Genomic DNA, 22825 nt, shown 5'->3' with positions numbered 1-22825 from the left:
TAATTGACTATAATAAGGGCTATTGTTTGAATATTGAGTTTATTTGAGGTCGATACAATTATTTATCAAGGAAACCAAAGATCTAAATATTCATCCACCAGTGATCAATAGATGGCAGTTGATAGCTGTTTATTACAGACATAAAACATAAATACTCGAGCACTGAAATGTTAAACAGGACACGATCATCTAGATGGGCTGATTCAGACAAAGATATGATCTACATTTAAAGTGTCATTAGTTTACTTTAATCAAAGACAGTGAGGACATTACCGTGCATTTCCCCAACCCCCAAAACCTCAGGAACTTAATTCTGCATGAGAAGTGTAGTTTTTGCTCCGCTGGAGGTTGTGGTACTGTTTTTCCTATTTATCTTCCCAATTGTGAAATTACGTCATTTGCTACTAGGCTGAGCTGTCCTAAACAAATCCCTGAGAAAATGTGGGGTTTTTCTGACGATTCAATTAACAAGCAAATAAAAAATTGTCATACACATGAAGTACTCGTTTCTTTTTTTGCTGTTTTATGTCGAATAGTTGCTCTAAATCAAATGTGCTACAAGGATTCTTAGCGTTTACACTATCTAACCTCTCTTCATTTAACTTCTCCATTGGGATCAGTACATTAATCCCATGACAAACGAAACAAAACTTATATTTGCAGGAAACAATTTGGTTTCCTGATAAAATCTCTTCAAACATGAGCCTTTGACATTAAATCTTAGTCAGGTGAATTCCCCATTGGACCGAGGCTGCCAACATATCATGCATCTGGCATAATATCTCACAATACAAAATTCTGACCATTTCACCACAGAAGAACTAAGTAAACTTACCATTACACAAATTCAGAACAACATCCTCCTGCTCTCCAGAACAGCAGAGCCAGATGTACAGGGATCATCCCTTCTTCATGCAATCCTATAAATTTTTTTTTTATATAAATTAAAAGCACTTCAAATTCTCTTGTTTTACATATGCAGAGCCAAGCCTGAGTGCTACTTGACCCTGCTCTTGGAAAATGACTAATGGTGTCTTGCTGATCAGACCCACAGCAGAGTGAAACAACATTTCAAGTGGAAAAATGCTGGAAACACAGCCAATGTTGACGAATGGTCTGCTGTTCAGTGCAAGCTCATGTGTCCATGCTGGTGTTTTTTTGATCACTCTGGGACTAGGAGAGTTTACATAGCAGCCATTTTGCTGGCCTCTCGGACCCCACTGAGGTAGGCTCCAGTCACAGTCTGAGGGAAGTGCCTGTTGGTGGCCTGGTAAACAAGATGAGGGAAAAAAAAAACAATAAAAAGGAAGGTAATGTTACCACAAAGATACTTGGAAGTCGCTTTGGATAAAAGCGTCTGCTAAATGACTAAATGTAAATGTCTAAAACAAAACAAAAATATTTTGTGACCTTTTAGACAGCAACCAAGATGACTTATCCCAGGTGTAATTCATATCATAGGAACAACACCTTTTACAGTATTTACTGGGGGTTTACTACTTCATGGTATTGTGCTTGCTGTCTTACTGGGAACCTTGACCTAGGATCAATGTGCTCTTCAGCCCCTAACAGGGGTTTTTCATTAAAAGATCGTTTGACTATAGCAATTTTTAATATTTGCTTCATTTTTAACTTTATTCTGTTACATCAAGTCATTAACACTGTTAGTTAGGTGTAGTTCCATGAGCACTAGTCCTCATTATTGGCTTTCGGCATATGATATGGAACAAAACCTAGATAGATAAACAACAAGAACAACTTTGGTTTACAAAAACCACCACTGTTGAGTGTGGAAAAAAAAACAAGTGCTGTATAGATAACAGATTATTATTCATAATTATAAATATTTTCAAATGACACATTTGGCAAAAACGAGAAGATTTCACTGTTACCTCGCCAGCAAAGAACACTTTTCCCTGCACGTCTTCAGCAAGGATGTCATAGGCCTCTCCGCTGCCCCCCATCTTCACAAAGCTGTAGGACATCTGGGACCACATGTCTTTGCTCCAGTGTGTGACAAAGAAATGCAGTGGCTCGGGGACCTCCTATCCACAGTGACAAACAACAGCAATCAGAAACACACATCTACAAAAATCGAGAGTAAATCAATGACACTGAGAATTAATGTATCGGGTGAATTTGGTGTCGTAGCAAATAAGTTGTGTATTTCCAAAGCCACGAATTATATTTAGTATGTATAGCGATATTCGACTTTAGGGTGAAATTTCACAATGTTCCTAAAATTGACTATAACCTTTAAAGGTGAACTTAACTTGACCTTCTCAAAAGATGCACATGTAGAACTGTTCAATGTTTCACTACTTATTGCAAAACATGCTGTTCTCTAATAAGCTGTTTAACCGCAAAACTCACATTGTGATTCATGGATCATGAATCCACCACTACATTTTCTGGTTCAATGACAAAGATAACTCTGTCATCAAGCTCTTCACATTTTAACATCACAAGACAAAGATGGCACCTAACAACTGACAAGTTATTGAGACGTTGACATATTTCGTTGTGGTATACCCATCACTGTTGTTAGCTTTTGTTTTAATAAATTATTTGAGATGAAGAAATTACCATTGCATGCTGTAGCTGGTTGATGTTAAGGAAATAATATTTCTTTACATAAAAGTGTTTGCAGCATCCAAAAATAAACAAGCATAAACACACAAACAAATAAATAAAAATCAGCAAATGCATGATGGTTCTTTGCAGCAGGTGGAAGCAATACCTGTTCCTTGAAAAGCTCACGCAGGACTTTCATGCACTCGTCTACCATTTCCTTGTCCTCCATGTCCCGGAGAGCGGTCACAGCATCACCAGTGACAACTGACATGAGGACAGCCTGCTTTCCCTACATATACATCAAGGCAAACACAGCGTTAAGGTCAGTGTAATCATGACAGGAGGTCAAAGGTAAAATCAGGAACATTTTCAGTTTGTTAATATTCATCTGCTGCCACTTTATAAATATCACAGTAAATAGGATTCTTTGTCAGGATCGTAGTCTAGCACACAATGATGGAACTTAAGTACAGAAGGATTATAAAGAAAATGTACTTCCCTACCAAATGTAATAGTTGCGGGGTACCTATGAGTATGGGGTACCCAGAGTATGTGACACGATCACATTGTTAATATCAATAATAATAATAATAATAATAATAATAATAATAAATGTACATGTTCCATCTGGTGAAGGTGCAGCAGATTTTAACCATTTCATAAAACAATAAATCCCAACATGGTTGTGAGATGATTAACACAAGACACAGGCAGCATGTGTGTGAATGGGTATATTCTAAAGCACTTTGGAGAAAAGGGCTATTTAAAAAAAATAAAAATAAATACCAGCAAAGCATTCCATCCTACTCAGTATGAGAAACAAACCTGTGGGTCCATGTCGTAGAAGACACTGAACATGCCTCTCTTGTCAGGACTTGGTGGGATGTGACCAAAGTAGTCAGCACCTTGGATTTTGTTGTCCCAAAATCTGTACGGGAACTGAAGAGCGATCTGCGGGAGGTTTTAACACTATATTTCAGCAGTAACAAGCACTTTGTAATCAGCAGCTTATTTTGCCTTAAGACACGATGTTGTCATTAAATGCAGGCGTTTCATCCATACAAAAGCACGTAATCGTAGGAAAACTTTGCACATATCAGGCAGTTATTACCTTTTCAATGATACCAGTTCCTAGACTGTGGATTGCTTTCAGTTTCCTTTCAGGAAGTGGAGGATTGAACTGAATCATGTTCTTCTGAAGTAAAGTCAATGGGACTGTAACAAGAACCTAAATAAGGAAAAGTTACATTGAAGTCTTAATATAGATGATAAAAATGATATAGTATGATGTTCAGGAGTCCATTTACAAATTTCTTTTAACAATTTTTACCTTCTGTGCTGTCCAATGGGACCCCTTGGAGGAGGTAACTTTGACATGGTCACCTGAGTAGTCTATAGCCTGAACCTAAAATTAACAAAACAAAATGTTAAACTTGCAGTTTAACAAATATATAATGATCTACAAAATCTACAATGGAGGTCCAACGGTCTTAGACCACATAGAAAACATTTACAAATCATTTACTGGAACAAGCCTTCAAAGAGTCAAAGTCATCCAAATGAATGAGTCATCTGAACACGAGCTTCAATTTACAAAGCTTTTAGACAAAAGCTGATGGTCAATGATACTAATGTACTTACATTTCTGACCTCCAGAACTTTAAGATTATTTTTTTAGGTTGACTTTTAGTTTTCGAGGTGGTAGACTTTTGGACCTCACTTGCGGAAAGTATAAGGACTGAACAAACCGGACAGTTAGTGCGGATGTCAAGGCCTTCAGCCAGTTTGTGGAGTAAGACAGAATAGCCCTTGGTGAGTAAAGTGTGGTCTCCTGAGAATTGGGCAAAAAACTCATTATGGTCCCAGGATCTTGCGGATACCTAAATTCAAACAAAGAAACAAATTAATACAAACAATTGGGGAAATTTTTAAACTACAATTTATGATATCAAACACTCAAAAACAAATTGTCAATGCATGCAATCAGAGCTTGTTCTTTTTTATTTTAAAAGGTCAGGGAGATTTGTCAGTACTAAGGTGCCAATAATGTCACACTTCAAAACACACATATAAAAAACAATATTGTTATTGTTTTCTTAGCTAAATGGGTTCCTGGTCCAACACAGAGATATATATTTAGTTTTCTTAACAACATATACATACTAAGCAGAAATTATATAAAAACAGACCTAGATACATCCTTTAAAGTTAAGGGTTTTCCAGACCTGGTCTAACGTGCTGCCACAGGCAAACTCCAGGTTGCTGAGATGAAACTGAAGCACTTTCTCCTCCAGCTCACTGAACTGAATGCCAGACTCCTGAAGAAAGTTCTTCTTCACTTCTTGAACTTTTTCTGTAGAAATAAAAATCAAACAAGTACATTGGTAACACCTCAAAGCCCTGGTCAAATTCAGTTTTTACATGTTTATTTTTTATAAGGAAAATTGTTTCTGCATTACTTCTGCTATACTGTTATAACCCTGTATTTTGCGTATTCATAAGTTAAATTCAACAAACGTTTTGCACATTACAGCCATCTTCAATTTAAAATGATTTCCAGATAAGGCTGGACATGAGATTGGCTGCCATCATTGCTGCAAAAAGGCAAAGGTAACTTGCTTTAGAAACATTTGATCAGAGATTGATTTAAATGCAAAACAGAAGAGGAGTGTGACTCCGCTAAGATTTATCCTATGTTTTCCACAGATTTCTTTTTAATCAGCACAAAATATGAACACACAAAACACCAGCTCAGTCAGTAAACTGTCGGTGTTGTTGATTCTGTCTGTAAACTCTTTACTGAACCTTCCACTTAAGGTAAAACAACTGATTTGTCTTTGGTGATAATGATTCAGCACCTCCCAGTGGTGTGTCCTGGTTCTGCGACTTGTCCTTCCTCCATTCTGACACCACGTCCAAGATGGCGTTAAAATGGAAGTCCATGCGCTTGTCAATGGCCGGGTCAGTAATCTGTCCCCCTTCCTGAAACAGGTCACACCGCTCTCCCAGTTTGTGCATCTTGATGTCCATCTGCAGCAAAGGATTAAAGGAAATACATTTGCTGTTTTTAAGCACATGAGAATGAAATATATCACAAAATTTTCATTTTTTCATTTGAAGGATGTCATTTGTTTCCATCAAACAGAAGGTTAAAATTCCAGCAAGTTAAGATTTAACAGTTCTTCTGTTTCTCAGTACATTAAACTGGTTAATCAGAAGCTGAGCTCTAAGCAGGTCATCTTCTATCTATATAATGCTGGATGGGAAGAGTGCTGTGTTGTATGTATTGTGCTGTGTTTTGTTTTGCAATGTAGGAACAAAGATGCATAAGTTCAGAAGAAAATTCTGACAACAAAATTAAAATCAAATAAAATTCTTACTTGCTCACACATCAAAGCGATGGGGTTGTTTACACAGCCATTAACTATCTGAGCACCTCGACCTACAGTGACACCCAGAGAAATGTCATCCCACACTCGACCTCCAATTCTCTCTCTTGCTTCAAGCACCATCACCTGAAAACCAATGAAAATGGAGCTCAGCTCTGTGACCAAAAAGTGAAAGGAAGAATGAAGTCGTGAAAAGTTGGTTAAGGATTTTAACCTGAGTGCCAAAGTTTTGCAGCTGTCGTGCAGCAGCTAGGCCTGAAGCCCCAGCACCAATGACGATAACGTTTTTCTGCAAAAAAGAAATATAACGTGCTGAGGTACTGTACAACTTCCATCGAATTAATGACAGTTAACTTTTACATGAAGGTGCAGTTGTGTGGTGAGGACACTCACAGAGCGATATCTTTCTAGGAGAAGGGGCTGTTTGACTGCCAGCACACCCGTGTTGATGAGGCCCTTCCTGGTCATGAAGCTGAGCACCCGCTCCATCTCCTGCACGCATCGCACACGCACAAGCCCCCGCACAATGATGTGCTGTGCACATTTCTGAGAAGTCAGCACCTCCTTTAAAAAAAATAAAAATAAAAAAACAATTGTGCTCCATGTTTAAAACTTAAACAGTGAGTACCAAGTTTGGAGGTAACTGCTGGCAGATGACTGCAGTGTACCTTGCAATTCTTGTGCCAGGAGGCCAGAATAAGATTACGTAAAGCCAGGTACATGGTGGGATCACGGGAAAATTCTGGAAACTCATAAAGCTCATCCAGCTCCATCATGTCTGGCCGCACACACAGAGCTTTGCCACACTCATTAGGCTGATAGAAGGGCTGGAAATATGGACACAGACCTGGAACTGAGGATTGCAATCATAGTTATTACAAAACATACCGAATCTTCCTGGATAAGCAATGGCTGCTGAGATTCTCCTACACTCACACACTTACTTTGAGGCTGTACAGCTCTGCAGTGATCTGCCCTTAGCTCAGTCAGAGATACACTGCTGGGGGGCCCTGAGGGGCTCATTCCCACACAGTCGGGATAATAGGCAACAAGGAAAGGAGTCGCTGGGCTGTCTTTAAACAGAGGTGGCAAAATCAGCATTGAATGCCACCAGCTATCAGCCACCTCAGCCACTCTCTGAGAGAATGAAATGATTAGGAGTTAAACGCGATGTAAATTCTTTCGGTATCTTTCCATCAGTGTGTTTACATGTGCCTAAGTAACCTGGTTACTATCGTATACACGCAGCAGACCCGTAATCAGATTCCTCCTTTACCCCTGACTTATTTTAGGAGTATGCTCACAGATTGTAACTGTAAAGAGAGAGAAAGTGCTGCTTCCTGACTTTTTTTTTTTTTACCTAGGTCTGAGCAAACTGACAGCAGTGAGAGAAAGACAGGCAAGTGAACCCAACAGAACTCCTTTTCACAACAGCATCAGCTGAAACCTGCATTCTCCAGGAGAACTCTACCAAGAAGATAAAGTTTCCTGTTTATATAGCCGACGAGAAATTAGCTATTTGAGAAAGTTGACTGTAATCGGGTTACATTCGTCCACAAAACACACACTGGATGTATAATATTAGTGTGAATTGGATTAATGACTTGTGTTGGTTGCAGACTGTTCAATAGTTGAGGCTGACTAATACGTTTAATTTCGTGATGATTCCTGGGATCCTAAATTATATTATAACAGCAGCTTACCAGGTCCTCTGGTTGGGAGCACTGGTCCGGTCCCTCATTCTGTGGACGAACAAACAAGATTATCAATAGAAAAGGTTTTTTAGTTAGTTTAGTTTGTTAGTTTTTTTTATTTATTTATCCTTTACCTTAATGTTGCTCAACTTCATTCCACAGCGGTACGTTTCTGCTAGGGAAGCAGTGAGTTGGATCTCTTTGGTCAGCTGACGCCACTTCCCACAATCAGGTTTAGTGCACTGAACCTGAAAGGAACATATAAAAATGACCTTTAGCACATTTGCCACAGAACTTGAAACAACCACATTCAGCTCTTTAACAGGAACCAGCAAAACTGCCTGCACTAACCCAAAATGGTAGCTGCTGATCTGCCATGAAAGCTTTAAGACTGGGCTCACTTTTGCCATTACTAGTCCACACTTTCTTCCAAGCAGCAAAGGTCTCATAGCCATCTTTGTGACTGACACAGAAAAAAAAAATTAAGAGAGATCAAAAGAATATGTAGAGTAATTGCTCTTGTACTGACATTTGTGTGCAGGGGCTCTGTCAGCATTACCTTCTGTAGTAGTGATCAAAACATTCATTGCAAAAGTGCTCGCCGCATGACAGATGGTACCAGCGAGATGTATATCCATTTTTAGCACATCTGAGATAAGACACAAGCATTAGCATCTATCTAATCAATCAGTATCCAAAATAAGCCAGTCGAGCTCTTAATTTCGTCACATGAAGAAACATACCTTTCAGATGCACTTGCAAAACAAACGGGGTACGTCGCTGAGCATCCAGCCTTCTCACATTTTCTGTACTTCTTCTCAGACTGGTCGTCTTCTTCCTCTGTGTCTGTGGCTTTTCTCTTGCTCTAGAAGATGTATGAGTGTATCATTACCAGTGTAAACTCAACTCATCTTTATTTATAAGCGGTTTAAATTATATCTGTACACATTGGATTTTTTATTTATTTTTTGTCCTTTCAGCTTGTCCCGTGAGTTCACATTCGCCAGAGCGGACAGCGGATCACAGCAGATCATTGTCCGCGTGTTGATTTGGCACAGTTTTTACGCCGGATGCCCTTGCTGATGCAATCCTCCCCAATTTCTACCGGGCTTGGGCCGGCACTGCACAGCTGAGGATGGGAATGGGGTTCAGTGTCTTGCCCAGAGACACTTTGACATATAGGCGGGACTGTGGATCGAACCACTGACGACTCCGTGGACAACTGCCTTTACCAACTGAGCTATGGCCGCCCCTGCTGTACCGGTTACAATGTCTATAATGTTAAAATGTCTATAATCTCTCATCTTGTGAAATATCCTAAACTTATTATGCTTTTTCCTTTAGAAACTTTCTGTTAAAGGCTTTTATGGGAGTTTACCCCCCCATCTAATTCAAGGTTTCTCACGTTGTACAGACTGTAAAGGCCTTAATGTAAACTGTTGACTTGGTGTGTTTAAATAAAACTGGATATGTGCTGTGTTTGTTGAAAAGAATGTGTCTGCATCTCATCTAAAATGCGTATGTAAACGTGTCTGATTCTAATGCAACTAATTAAAAGTCAAAAATGCTAATAAATTCATAATTTGCTAAAGCTTCACATATTGATACACATAGAAGGATGAATACTACAGTATGAACGAGTAGGGGATTAGGTCTTACAGCAAAAAACTAAATAAAAAAAACTGACTGTCAACATGCATGATGCATATTTACCTGTCCAGGTGGTGGGTTGTTGGTGCGCTTCACACGGACGGTGATCTGCCTTCCGGAGGAGCGCAGGCTCTGACCGTCCCCCGGTGACTCCCCGGAGCTCCTCTTCTTCGCTCGCCGAGCCCCAGAGGCGTTCCCGGGATAGTCTACACATCGGTGACAACAGGGTCTGTTTAACTGTGTGGACAATGCCCCGCAGCTAACGCCTAATGAGGCATTTGTTGTGACCGAGACGGAGCCTTCCTAAAACGTTTTAACTCTTTAATGACAGGTTAACCAAAGCAAAAGAAAAACACAAAAGAGGTGGCGACGAACGTACATATTAGTAAAGCGTCTGAAAGCAGCTTAAACAATGTATGTGGCAAGTAGCACGTAGCAAGCGGCAGCTACCAACAGCACTGAGCACTGACCTGCGTCCGACAGCATGGCTGCCCGCGGTTTTCCTTCAGGCCAAGGGAGCAGCGGCGTTTAAGTTTGATTAGTTGAGACGATGTATAAGCGTAAAATTCGTCTCCCTTTTATTGTTGTGGGAGAAATCAATGCGATGTCGTTGTCAGAAGTGTTTCCTGTTTTGAAAAGGAAATGGCGTTACGTCGCTTAGTTCTGACCTCCGCTGCTTTCCGTACTACATGGTTACCATAGCGACGGTAGTACCCACACTACTATATAAACAGAGCAGGGATGGGGATGCTGGACAATTAAAAGTTGTTTTTAGATAACGCTAATTTTAATTTTAAAAAATTACCCCGTGAGCATCCAATGGTAAAAATGACAGACCGAGGTGATTTTATCATCCACCCAGTAAAATGGGTAAGAGAAGAGAGAGATTGTTAAGAAAAACATCGGTCTGTTCAGCATGTTTTTCTCTTGTTAAAAAGTAAACAGTACAACACACTACAATCTTTAAGGAGTGTCAATCTTTACTTGACACAATTAGGCTGTAGATATTTTTTTTATATAAAGGCTTTTTAATTATGTCCAATTATTTCCAAAATGCCACCTTGACTGTTCAGGATCTCGCTTTTCGTGTTGCTGCATTGTTCAATTATTTCCAGCCTAATTACACTAAACAAGCACATTTTAATACGTTACAAGTCTTTTTAGTCACATCATTAAAATATGTCTACATTTCACAACAGACTGAGAAATTACATTACAACAAAATAAGTCAGGTGACGATTTTACATGCTGCATGAATTAAACACAAAAAACTTAGGGTTTACATATGTTTTACATTACTTGTCATTTTAGCTAAATATTTTAACAGTTTTATAAATAACATTATATCTGCAAATAATGCAGTGTTTTTGTGTGCATAAAGTATGCCTGCTCTATGCAAAGATGATACAAAGCAAAATTAATCGGGCTGCATTTCAGTTTCATGAAAATAATTATAATAGTAATGATATTCAGCAATTACATTCAAACTTGATCATTGATTAACCATCATCATCATTAACTTAATGATAATGATGTGAATGGTACAGAATGAGATTTTTGGTCTACTTGAACATCTGTTAGATGGTGGGATAATAATGTAAAGGTCTTGCTTTAATTCAGTATATTTCTTGATATCAGTCTTTGGCAGACAGAGTGCTGAAGTATTCTGGGTCTTGTGTTGTTGATTCCACTTCGGTCTGACCTACAGTCTTGATTGGAGCTCTGGCCAGTGTCAGTTTCACTCCTGCAGGTCCCTGAGCATCTGTGCTCTCAACTGACACGATCTGCCCAATGAAGTGCTGAAACACATCAAACCACAAGAGGTTTAATCATTAGTAAATATGTCCCACTGATGCTCTAAAAATCATCACGAGTGAGTATGTGTCTTAAGAGAACATCCTAATGGCATTAGAGTTGCCAGAAGGAGATTTCAATAGATACAAAAGAAAATGGTTGAAATGTTACAGTCTAACTGCTTCAAATTACATTAGTGTTAGTGATTATTTTTGCTGCTTGAAATGATTAATTCCTCAAAGCTCTGAAAACAGACATTCCGCAAATGTACTGTGCAAATGTACTGTGCAAATGTACTGACTTTACTCCAATTTCCATCAGTTATTTAAGATGGATGGAGGGTACTGTCTGTGCAAAAGATGTTGTTGCAGTTAAAAGTATATGTCAAAGGTCTATGAATGTCTGATTACATAGTGTAAGCCTGACTAAAACACCTTGTTTAACAAACTACTGTTTACTTTCTTCTGTGGCCAAATTACTGACCCCATGTGGTGCAATAAAACATTAAAAACTGTGACACCTTCTGTGTTAGTGAGTTACCTCTTTAGGGTGGAGTGTAGCATCCACATGCTTTGATTTGGGTCTCGACAATTCCATGTATTTCTCCCTTTGTGCTTTTACCTCCTGCAAAGAAAACTAAAAACCTGTCACAGCTATTACTGACATATTTACTTAGAGAGAATATATAAGCAATGATAATTTGAGACTATGTCTGAGTTAGTAAATAGCTAAACCTTCAGGATCTCGTAGTTTGAAGTCTTCGAAACATAACTCTCCCATGACTTTTCTGTGAGCTCCCGTTGCTTCCAGTGAGACTTCATCTGCAACACACAAAACTAAAACTAGTCAGTTGAATTTAAGGAAACAAAATATTTGCTGATTGGTTATGGATGGATCAGAAATAATCATTATCACTAAATCTGCCTCAAAGAACACCACTGATATTTGCAATTACTGATAATTGTTGCGTGCATGTTTTTTCCATTCAGTAAACATACAGCAAAGAAACTAGAAAAGTTTTCTTAGTTAAATATCTTGAGTTGATTTTCTGAGTCTTATTATAGTTACTACTGAATTTAGCTCTCAGCACCTTTGTGTACATGAGCTCCTCCTCACTGATGTCTTCCTTCTCCTGTTGCTCCAAAATGCTCTTTTGTTCTGCTATGACCTTCATCGCAGTCTCCTCTGCGATCTTACAGATGATGCTCAGAGCCTGCTCATCAGTTCTGATCGGCCTCACGCCATCCAAAATCAGTTCCCTGCTGATTTCATCCCACACTTCACCAACCTACAACACCAAGACACATGTTTTTCCTGTGTTTCTCTATAATCTAAAACAAATAACTTTTCAGGTGTTTTCAATTGGCATTTAATCCATGTTTGTCATTGCTTGATATTCTGTTTCCTTTCTACCTTAAAGTCCAGATATCTCCTGATGATGCTCAATGTCACATAATCTTTTGTCGACAATCCAGGAAGGTCCTGAAAACCTGAGGGTACATGGGTAACAAATAATTATATTTCACAGCAGAGATTTGCAAGTTCGGGATTTCACTTGAGGGACAAGTTTGACATAAAGTAACGAAAGTTTTTAATCCCGCATACAATTAGATAAAATAATTGAAAATCCCTTAAGTTTTTAATACTTTACTAAGCACTGTACACCCCTACCATTCTTTGCATTACATTTGCAAAATGCTGCAAAAGATGAATTCTGCGGCTCCATTTAAGAAACCAAAGGTTTTCTGGTCACTTCTGCTTGAGTCTTTCTTGTTTGTTTCTAGTTTGGCCAAAGGGCCATGTCTAGGAAGAGTCCTGGAGGCTTCAAGTTCTACTATATTCTGTACTGAGGACACTGTGCTTCTACGAACACTCAGATATATATAACAATACAAAACTTTCCCTGAATGTACAGGATAGCAGATTTACTGTTCTGTATGTGCTAGTCTACTGCAATATGATACAGGATGAGAAAAAACACTAGTTCCATATTTACAAATGCTAATATGCTGTTCATAAAAGAGGAATATTAGATTTACATCATATAGTGATCGTTTTTGGAAACAACACCTGAAACTATTTGGATTCTTCAGTAACTTTTTATTTACCAAGTTTAGAGAATATGGAGTAAATCTTTGCCCGCAGGTTCTCTGACATTTCCAGTATGGCTGCACATGACATGTTGGCAGGAACCTGAGAATCCTCCAGTTGATAGTGACTGAGGATGGGCCTCTGGGGATCTTAAAGTCAAATGAGACACCAAAATAATAAACAGTAAGATATGAGAGATCATGCAAGGTTTGGAAAAGAAGAGGGACAGTGCAGTTTTTGAGCTTTCCAGTTATCAGTGGTGAGAATGTTGATGTTCTAGATTAGGGCCTCTTAATACAGGCTGGTTCTAAAATCCACCAATTTAACAATTGGTTGACCTACTCAATCAGTCATATTCAACTCTTTCATGCTCTTTCTGCAATGTGATCAACATATTTCACTGACTCCTGTGTAATCTACAATAGAACAATTTCAGTGTCACCTCTGACATTAATGTAAACACTGGGATGAATTAACAGCACTTTTAAGCAGAAAAGGAAAATTATTCTCTTGTCATCGCTGTTTAAAGTCTAGATGCAGACCTGTAATTACTCCTTGTGGGTCTCGGCTGACTCCCAGGTCCTCCTCCTCCTCTCGCCACAGCTGCAGCAGGAGTCTGGGAGCAGTCTGACCAGCCTCATCCCTCCAACTCAGGATGTGGGACAAAGTGTTTGGGTTGTCACATAATTCCAGCAGGGTGGTAAGGATGACACCATGCACACATCTGGGGCTTGACTGAGAAAGGGAGACACCAAAAATTATTTTATTTAAGTTCATGTGGACACTGCCTGCCAGCGAATACACTATATAAATTGCAGGTGAAAAATATGTTTTCTTGAGGAAAATGAATATTATAAAAATACATGACAACACAACAATTTAAACTTTAGTCAAACCACATCTGCTGGAAATCAGCTACTTACAGTGAGTAAGTCAAGCAGAAGAAATGCTCCCTGTTTGGCCAGAAAGTAATCTTCTGTAGTGTAGCAGCCCACAATACAGGACCTGATGAAATCCAAAACAGACAGACTGAAACATCCTCAGCTTTGTGCTTTTCAGGGTTCAGCCAGTGTTTACAAAAATCATCAAGCGCATCAAGTTAATTTAGCTGCATTTATGGAATTTGTCACTACATGTTTTGGTGTTAACAAATTTGCTAAATCTTCAGCTGAAAATCAAAATGGGAAGATGTTATTTGTTGTACATACTGATTAAAATTCCTCTTTTACTATCAAGGTGAGGTTTGGTTGAACTAACCAGACACAGTCTACTGTGGAAAGGAGGAGCTTGTTGTGTCCCAGACCGCTGTAGAACATGTTGGAGCCTTTCCGTAGGAAGTGAACTGCCATCTCAACTCCTTCCGACCCAAACAACTCCTGTGACAGAAAATCACAAGACAAAAATTCAACACAGACACACACCAAAGACTATAACTGACATTTTTAGCTGGTAGACAAAGAATTTGCTAGAAGGTAATTAAGGATAGGATTTCGGGTTAGATGCAGGTGGAGTAATAGGTTGGATTAATAATATCAGTTTTACCTTTCTGTGCATATCAGTCTCACACAGCGCTGAAAGGACCAGTTGAATATCTGACTTTATCTCAAGAGTGACTGCATCATCATCCTCATCAGGACTGTCCTGCATCTGCGTCAAAATCCCTGAGAAAACACATCAGCTTACACTGCACTCTAAGTTCAAATATAGTTTAAATACATTTTGACTTCCTGGTAGAATTGTGCACTCTGCGATGTGAATGTCTCGTTTACTTTAACTTACCTAAAAGCTGGTTGATGGTTCCTTGATCACAAAGGTCCTGGTTGACTGACTCTTCACCTAAAGACGTCACAGATCTGAGAACTCTGATGCAGGACCGCATCTGAGCTTTGTTACTGCCTCTGCCTCTAGTACCATGGAAACTGTGACCTTCCCCAAAGAAAGCAGGTTTATTTATTGACTGTAGGCTAACTGGTCAATTATTTTTTTTAAATATTGTGTGAGAAGCATGGTGCAGTTTAAAAAAGTTTGGCAACATCTCTGTAAGATAGATTAAATTTAGTGTAATGATGTAAACATGTAAAACGTTTATTTTTTTCTATGTGGGATTTTCAGTGGTGGAAGAAATACTCAGTTCCTCAGTTACTATTATGTAAAAGTATCGTTAAAATATTTAGCTACGAGTCCTGCAATCTAGTGTCAAAGTACAGAAGTATCAGTAAAATATCCTTTGAGTAAAAGTACTCATTTAACCATTAATTGTCTCCAGTGATGATATTGGGCGGGGTGGATCAATGGGTAGAGCTGTGTGTTGGGATACATGAGGCTGTGTGTTCGAATCCCACCCACCAGGTGTGTCCCCGCTCAGCCATCGGGTAAGGGTGACCTTGGTGCCTGTCCCGAGCCGGGACAAAATGGGAAGGTTGCGGCAGGAAGAGCATCCGACGTAAAAACACATGCCAAAAGCTGGTGATCTTTGTCTCTAGTGATGACATAATGTATATGACATTATTAGATTGTTAATCCTGTTCAGTCCAGTGGTTCCCAGATTATAGGCTGACTGCCCCTAAAATGTCCCTTGAATACATTGAATGGCCTTGGTCTGATTAATGGAGTCAGAGACTTTTGGCTTGTCCCTTTCATGAGTTGCCACAGTAGAATATGTTCCACATGTTGGATTGGCATGAGTTTTTATGCCAGATCCCCTTCCTGCCACAACCCTCCTATTTTGTCCGGGCTCCATTGGTGGCTTGGCGGGGCCACGCCTGGTGGGGTGCTCTACCCATTATCCACCGGGCCTCCTGCTGTAATTAATGGGGTAAAACAATAAAAACAAAGTACTGCTAGTTAGTTTTTTGTCAATTTTTTGGATGTTGTTGTGACATTTACTTTAAACAGCCTTTAACAGAACAGCTAAAAACGTATCTATGACAATGGAGTATTGTTTTGGGATTTTATAGTGAAGCCCTAAAGATTTTTTTAAACAATGATTCAAGTATCTCGTATGATTTTTTGCATTTAGCTGATCCACAAAATCTTGCAGTGAAAGTTTGACAGCCTTTTCTGATAAGACACACGAATGTGTAACTATGTGACCTTTAACCTTCTCAGGCAGAGGACACCCCCATGTTTTTCCACTTTCTCACCTTGCCCAACACACCAGTCCAGCAGGAGGAGCAGACATGCGTTTCCCTGAAAGGACATATAGTCATCCAACATGAGTGGAGCGATGGTGGCAAGGATGGACAGCGCCTGCACCTGGAGCTCCTCCTGCTGGATAGAGGACCAGTGACGTGCACTGGACCGGCACTCAGACGAGGCCGTGGGTGGCTTTACGAGTGTCAGCAGAGCCAGCATTACTTGTTCTTCTTTGTAAAGCTGAATGAGAGCAACATGGAGGGAGCATTTAGGTCTACAGACCTTTTATCTACACCTCTATCTACAGACAATTATAAAGTATTAACAAACAATTAGCTTTGTCTGTGACTGACCTGCTGTGCAGCAAAATCCTTTGACATTGGAACCAACAGATTTAAAAGCAACTTCTTCATTTTAAAGTCTTCATTGTTGTAGCTGAGCTTGAAGTTGCGGACCAGCGGGTTGTGGTTTTTCACTATAATTCATACGAATAAAAGTTGTTGTCGTGAAATTTGCTACAGCAGTTCTAATAAATCCTTCACATGAAAAAAAAACAAACATATTTATAGAAAAAGAGTTGCCTCACACTCTGGAAATGTGACAAAAGGCATGAGCTGTTTGGCAAATAAACTCTCCTGTAAATGAAAGAAATAATTAATTTGTAGCAGTGTGACAAACTCCATTAGATCTCTGCATTATTCTAAATGTACACAACGGCACAACACTACTTTACCACTTATTTAATAACCTTTCCTGTACTTACAATGAGCAGACAGTTGGGACTTTCAGCAATCAGAGTTGTGATCACAAGCAGGTCATTTCTAAGTTGGAGATCCGAGTGTCGGAAACCGTTCATGAGCTGGTGAAAAAACGCTTCTTTCAGAGATCTATGATACAAATAAAAAGACTGAATATGCATTTGTACTAAATGAGTGTGAAAACTTTTAATTTTCATTGTAGGTTAATAAATTAAAGTGCTTTAATCTTACTTCAAATGTCCCTTTTAAGAAAATAATATTATATGAATTTAAAAAATTCCATATACATTTTTATTGAAAGTGAAAAAAATGACATCATTTTCATCTATAAAACCCATAAACACATACACAACACTCTCCATGCTACTGAGCTGAGCGGTGACCTCGTCCTTGTTTCCTCTCTCCAGCAGGTTCCAGAGGATTTCAGATGAGTAAAAAAGGATCTGACCGGATGGGTCAGGTTCATTCATGTGAAGACAGATCGTCTCTGCTCCCCGTGCATTCAGAATTGAAGCACAGTTCATATCTGTGGTTATAAAATAAATTGGTATTGAAGAGATGTTACTAATGATAAAGCAACCCACTGACCTGCTGACACTGAGGCAATGGCACTTGTTGCTTGTGTTGTTTCGAATGTTGGTCTGATGTTTGATCATGAGAAGATTAATGCTCTCAAATAAAAACCAGGTACTGACCAGAGGAGCTGGAGAGGAACTGAAGTGTCTGCAGGAGCTGCAGCTTGATAGTTGACTGGTTCTCCAGAGTGGCCATGGAGAGGAGCAGAGTCTGAGCAAGGTCACTGTGCTCAAGCAGCTGCAGCCTGTAGCCTGGAGAGACTGGCTGGAGCCCTGCAGATACAAAACATCCCACATGAAATGTATGGATGCGAGATAACAGCAAGAAACAAACAAACAAGAAACAGAAGACGAGAGATAAGTATATTAGTGATTTTTAGTCAAGTTATTTGGGTAACTGTATGGATGGTTATAGTACTTTTATCATAACTGATCTACCTGACCAATTATTGGATGAATTGACATTTTTAGTTACAGAAGACCCCACATGAGACCATGAGAACCTAAGGCCAAAATCCCTTTTCTTCTAGTGCGACCATGGGAATGCCATTTAAAATTTTAGTGTAAACTCCGCGACCCTAATTTAACTGGATACCCATGACTTTTTGTAAACGTGTTAATGTTCTTTCATTGAGACAAACTATAAACACTTTATCTGCTAACTAGGGATTATAATTTTTAATAGTTTCTTTGCCTGCAAAACGAATGACTGAAGGAATTCTCATCAGTCACATCTACACTGAAATGAACCTTGATGAAATATGTAAACTAAATTTAAAGGATAATACAGACAAATAATTAAGTTATAGTTAGTATGAATACGTTTATATATTACTACAAAATGACCAACTTTATTTCAGAGAAGGCCATTTCTTTTACAATTGAACTTTGGGAATTATATTTACCAAATAATATTTATTAAATTACATTAACAAAAAATTTAAGAAGAAAACACAAAAGAAAAGCACAGGTACAGGACAGAGCCAAAGTGAAAGTCTAAAGAATCTGTTGTGCTGTGGAGGCGCTGCACCTTCAAACAGCTGTTTAGGGGCCACACAGCTGTAGAATGATTTGACACATTCAACTATGTGCTGTCTCACTTCAGCATCCGACACCCTCATAAGACAACCTGCCAACAGAAACAAATCTGTCAGATTTTCTTATCATGACGTGTTTAAAATCAAACTGTAAATAACTGAGCTCTGTACCTATGTGAGACAGGAACTCCACCACATCCTGAGCGTAGTTGAGCTCATCAGATGTTTTCTCCTTCAAGAAGGGAAGCCTGAGATGAAGAAGAGGAAATATGTTCTGATGATTTCATGAGTAAAAAAAAAAGCTGTCCTCAGGCCTCAAATGTTTGAGTTTCTTACCTACAAATTTCAAGTGCCTCACACAAAATGGGTACATATTCAGAGTGATCCTTCACTTTCTCGGCACAGATGTTGAGTATTTTGGCTATGCCTGCCAGCTCCTTCAGTAGCTTGAAATGATTAAGGGGGTTTTAACATTAAGTCCATGCACAGTGATAAATCCCACAGAAGGTGGAGAAGTGATGGAGCACAGACTCATCACGTTAAGTGAGGTTATTTCTGAACAGGGAAAATGCTGACAAGCACAGTGAAGCAGTGGTAAATGGTGCCTTGGGAGCAATCGTTGCTCCTGTGTTTGGATTGGATTTAAAGCAAATCTATTTCTATCACTGCACTAGGGACCTTTAATGAGGAAAATATGACTGCAGTGTGGGACACCTGAGCAGTACTAGTTTGCAAAAGATTAAGTGTGCGTTATCAGAATATGTTGGAATATTGAAAGGATACAAAACCATTTGGGTTTCTCTTCAGTAGTTTTTTCAGGACAAAAAGTTGCCTCTCCTTCAAGATTGCCTTTTGTAAAAAAACAAAACAAAAATAACAGTATGTACATTATAAGCAGACATAATATTAATTAGAAAGGGGGGGTGGAGGGGGGGTAATGATACATAGCACATAACCTACCGTCAAAGGATCTTCAAGAAGATGAATCACCTTGCTGAGGTCAAGACTCTTAGCACTAACCTGTTAAAATTAAGAGTTTGGGTCAGTCGTCACAGAGTCACGCTCAAATTTGCCAAAAAGAAATTCCTAAATATACTGCACACAGGGTCCTCTAAAAATATGACAAAGTCACATTTAGTGAGAATTTTGCACAGTAAATGTGATAATATTTCAGGGTGGGTAGTTTAAATTTGTTGTGTCTTTCTTAGCATATGTAAAACAAGTGACATGAATTGCCTCTTTTGGTTTGTACTACATGAATAACGTTGTCTGGCTTCTCTTAAATTGACATTTCACGATTATCCGCTTTATGTCCCTTTCACTGCAAATTAATTTGAGTATTTCACACAAAGAAAAAAAAGCAGTTAATAAATGTATTACACACCAATGTTGCCCTGGTGTATAGTCTTAGTTTTTCATTTAAATGGTCTGAGTTTCAGGTCTTACAAAGTATAAACATTTAACATAGTCACATAGGTACATTTACAGTAAAAGTAAGGAAACTTTACATTTGACAGCGAGAGGCCAGATTAACTATTCAGGAATGTGGTCTCTCCCTCAAATGTCAGATGTCACTCTCGTCTTTACATGAGCTGCGTCGCTCTCTCATGCACATTGATTTTTCTCTAGAATTCACTATTTGTCCGTTTTTACACGCGAAAATCGAGGATGCAAAAATGTCAAATACAACAAAGCTACGTTATTCCAGCCATGCACGTTCCATTTAAATACTGCAGGTAAATAGCGATCGTTTTTAGACTAGATAATGGCCAAGTTTATCGATAAACACCCATCACAAACCAATTGCTTACCTCCGGGATGTGCTGGCTCCTTAGTGATGCTCTTGGTCGGATTACAGGAATGTCCGGTTTTCTTTTGTGCCAAACTTTGCCTAAATCCATTTGCAGATTTCGATGACCTCTCTGCTCTTAGCGTCTCACTTTAAAAGGTAAACATAGTGGTTTTAGCTAATGCTAGTTAACAGGTAACAGTAATTTCAACATTATGAGCAACTCCAGCTTCTCTTCTAACCGCAGTCCTTGTTTGCTAATGACGTTGATCTAAAGGACACTTGATTATATCGTAAAGTGTTTCTCACTAGTCAGAGCGCTCAATGAATAATACGCCGTCAAACGAAAAAGTAACATTAATCGCCCGACGCCTCCCTGTTTGCTCCGTTGGGGAGTCTGACTGTTTGTTGCTGTTGCTATAGTAACCGCCTACCACGGAGAACAGCACAGGTCAAAATTAAACGAGACCGAAACTCCAAGACTCCAAGACTGTCATTCCCCACTCCAACCTCATTACGATGGAATCTACCAGCCCCACTGACTAAACACTCATGGGTGGGGGGGGCATCTGCCTTGACCGGTTGGGGCGAGTGGAAAGTGAAGAGAGAAAAGAAAAGAAAAGTGCAACCCAAAGCAACACAAAACATTATACCGCACTGGAAACACAGAGCTCCAAAGCAAACGACACCTGCAGGAAGGGACAGAGAGAGGGAGACAGAGGGGGAGAAGCACAACTACGGGAGAGAGAAGACACAAAATTAACAGCATGCAGTGGTGACAGATTAATGTGTAGAGAGAAAGAGGAGAGGAGCTCATTGCACTTGCGGGAGACCCCCAACACTCCAAACCTATAGCATCTTAAGTAGGAGCTACTTCAGGTTGACTGAGCAGTTTAACTACTAGCTTTATCCAAGAGGAAGGTTTTAAGCCTAGTCTTAGTAAATGGTAAATAGTTGCTTATATAGCACAACATTTTATCCAAAGCGCTTTACAGTGTTGATTCCCATTCCCCCATTCACACACACACTCACACACACCGATGGCGGTGGCTGCCATGCAAGGTGCTCACCTGACCCACGGGGAGCCACTTGGGGTTCAGTGTCTTGCCCAAGGACACTTCGACATGTAGCCGGGAGCGGGGATTGAACCCCTGACCCTGTGGTCCATGGTCAACTGCCTTAAAAGTAGAGAGGGTGTCTGCCCCCCAAATCTGGATTGGAAGCTGGTTCCAAAGACGAGGAGCTTGATAGCTAAAGGCTCTGCCTCCCATTCTACTTTTGCAAACTATGGGAACCACAAGTAGGCCTGTACTCTGTGATCGAAGTGGTCTATACAGTACTATAAGATCTTTTAAATATGATGGAGCTTGACCAATAAGAGCTTTGTATTTAAGAGGAGGAGGGTTTTTAATTCTATTCTAGATTTAATGGGAAGCCAATAGAGGGAATCTAAGGAAGGAGATATATGATCTCTCTTGCCAATTCCAGTCAGGACTCTTGCTGCAGCATTTTGGATTAACTGAAGGCTTTTTAGAGAGTTATTAGGACCCCCCCAAAAGTTGGGATTTACATTAGTCCATCCTAGAAGTAACAAATGCATGGATTAGTTTTTCGGCATCACTTTGAGACAGGATGCTCCTAATTTTATAAATGTTCCGTAGGTGGAAGAAGGCTGTTCTAGAGATTTGTCTTCAATGTGAGGTAAACGGCAAATCCTGGTCAAAAATAACTCCACGTTTCCTCACCGCAGCACTGGAGGCCAAAGTTATTCCATCTAAAGTAACTATATTGTTAGACAGCATATCTCTCATATATAGTTTTTTTTTTTTATTATGTTGGACTTTGTGCCCGTAAATCCAATTTTTAAAGTTGCTTAGTCTGAGGTTAATGTCACAAATCATTCTTTTACAATTAATGTTTTATACTCACGGCATATGTGAACTAGGTTGTTGGCTACTGTGGGATCTCATGGCTCAATGATGTGTCGCAATAATCTAATATTTATTTACATTTTTTAGTTTGTGGTAATTTTGCCTGATTTTGGGTTCATTTTACCTCCGTCTCTGGCCATTTGGGCTCTGGGGGACCTGTCTCTGATAGATCTGCTTATTGAGTAACACTTAGTCTACCCCTTAACAGTGGCAGCAAGTCCAGACATGAGGTCACTTCATGTGCACAATCAGCATGCTGTACTCCCAACAATTACAGCTGCAGTAAACTGTTGGCCTTTGTGTCTTACATGTCTTGTTTCAGCATGTCTAATGAAGTTTATAGCTGTTGAAAATCATGTATATTAAATGAATAAAATACCATCAATATATTATGTACATTTAAAGCAA

General features: G+C 39.4%; 2 protein-coding genes across 2 annotated transcripts; both read right to left on the bottom strand.

Moving 5' to 3' along the window:
• Nucleotides 1–112: 112 nt before the first annotated feature.
• LOC137105851 (lysine-specific histone demethylase 2) lies at nt 113–9964 on the bottom strand. The gene is made up of 21 exons (XM_067488587.1): nt 9778–9964; nt 9371–9513; nt 8401–8522; nt 8217–8306; nt 8009–8120; nt 7792–7905; nt 7667–7705; nt 6908–7100; nt 6632–6816; nt 6357–6527; nt 6178–6252; nt 5955–6089; nt 5433–5604; nt 4800–4927; nt 4323–4454; nt 3905–3979; nt 3686–3802; nt 3400–3525; nt 2741–2863; nt 1893–2045; nt 113–1267 (listed from the first exon to the last, which is right to left on the bottom strand). The coding sequence occupies exons 1-21, from the start codon at nt 9791–9793 to the stop codon at nt 1184–1186; spliced, it is 2505 nt and encodes an 834-aa protein (XP_067344688.1). The 5' UTR covers nt 9794–9964; the 3' UTR covers nt 113–1183.
• A 361-nt stretch (nt 9965–10325) lies between these two features.
• Nucleotides 10326–21018, bottom strand: LOC137105797 (cilia- and flagella-associated protein 69-like). Its single transcript, XM_067488449.1, has 23 exons — nt 20509–21018; nt 19658–19717; nt 19481–19546; nt 19034–19143; nt 18869–18945; nt 18691–18789; nt 17781–17933; nt 17434–17611; nt 17091–17214; nt 16914–16962; nt 16681–16802; nt 16336–16567; nt 14972–15118; nt 14735–14853; nt 14450–14568; nt 14116–14197; nt 13735–13927; nt 13210–13341; nt 12515–12591; nt 12192–12389; nt 11836–11922; nt 11642–11725; nt 10326–11106 (listed from the first exon to the last, which is right to left on the bottom strand). Exons 1-23 carry the CDS (start codon nt 20596–20598, stop codon nt 10942–10944), a joined length of 2763 nt encoding a protein of 920 aa, XP_067344550.1. The 5' UTR covers nt 20599–21018; the 3' UTR covers nt 10326–10941.
• Nucleotides 21019–22825: the final 1807 nt, after the last annotated feature.

The sequence above is a fragment of the Channa argus genome, chromosome 1, assembly GCF_033026475.1.
Source record: "Channa argus isolate prfri chromosome 1, Channa argus male v1.0, whole genome shotgun sequence".
Taxonomy (NCBI): Eukaryota; Metazoa; Chordata; class Actinopteri; order Anabantiformes; family Channidae; genus Channa; species Channa argus.
The sequence above is the reverse complement of the archived record's forward strand: the minus strand, read 5'-3'. Positions and strand labels throughout refer to the sequence as shown.

Excerpts from the sequence above, each read along its gene's own strand:
- LOC137105851 (XM_067488587.1), bottom strand. Across the intron at positions 6,090-6,177 it reads TGCAAAACTTTGGCACTCAG|GTGATGGTGCTTGAAGCAAG; the intron begins GTTAAAATCCTT and ends ATTGGTTTTCAG. Across the intron at positions 3,526-3,685 it reads GAACTGGTATCATTGAAAAG|ATCGCTCTTCAGTTCCCGTA; the intron begins GTAATAACTGCC and ends AACCTCCCGCAG.
- LOC137105797 (XM_067488449.1), bottom strand. The coding sequence starts at position 20,598 with ATGGATTTAGGCAAAGTTTGGCACAAAAGAAAACCGGACATTCCTGTA. Across the intron at positions 14,569-14,734 it reads AGACTGATATGCACAGAAAG|GAGTTGTTTGGGTCGGAAGG; the intron begins GTAAAACTGATA and ends TTTCTGTCACAG. Across the intron at positions 13,342-13,734 it reads CCCACAAGGAGTAATTACAG|ATCCCCAGAGGCCCATCCTC; the intron begins GTCTGCATCTAG and ends TTTGACTTTAAG.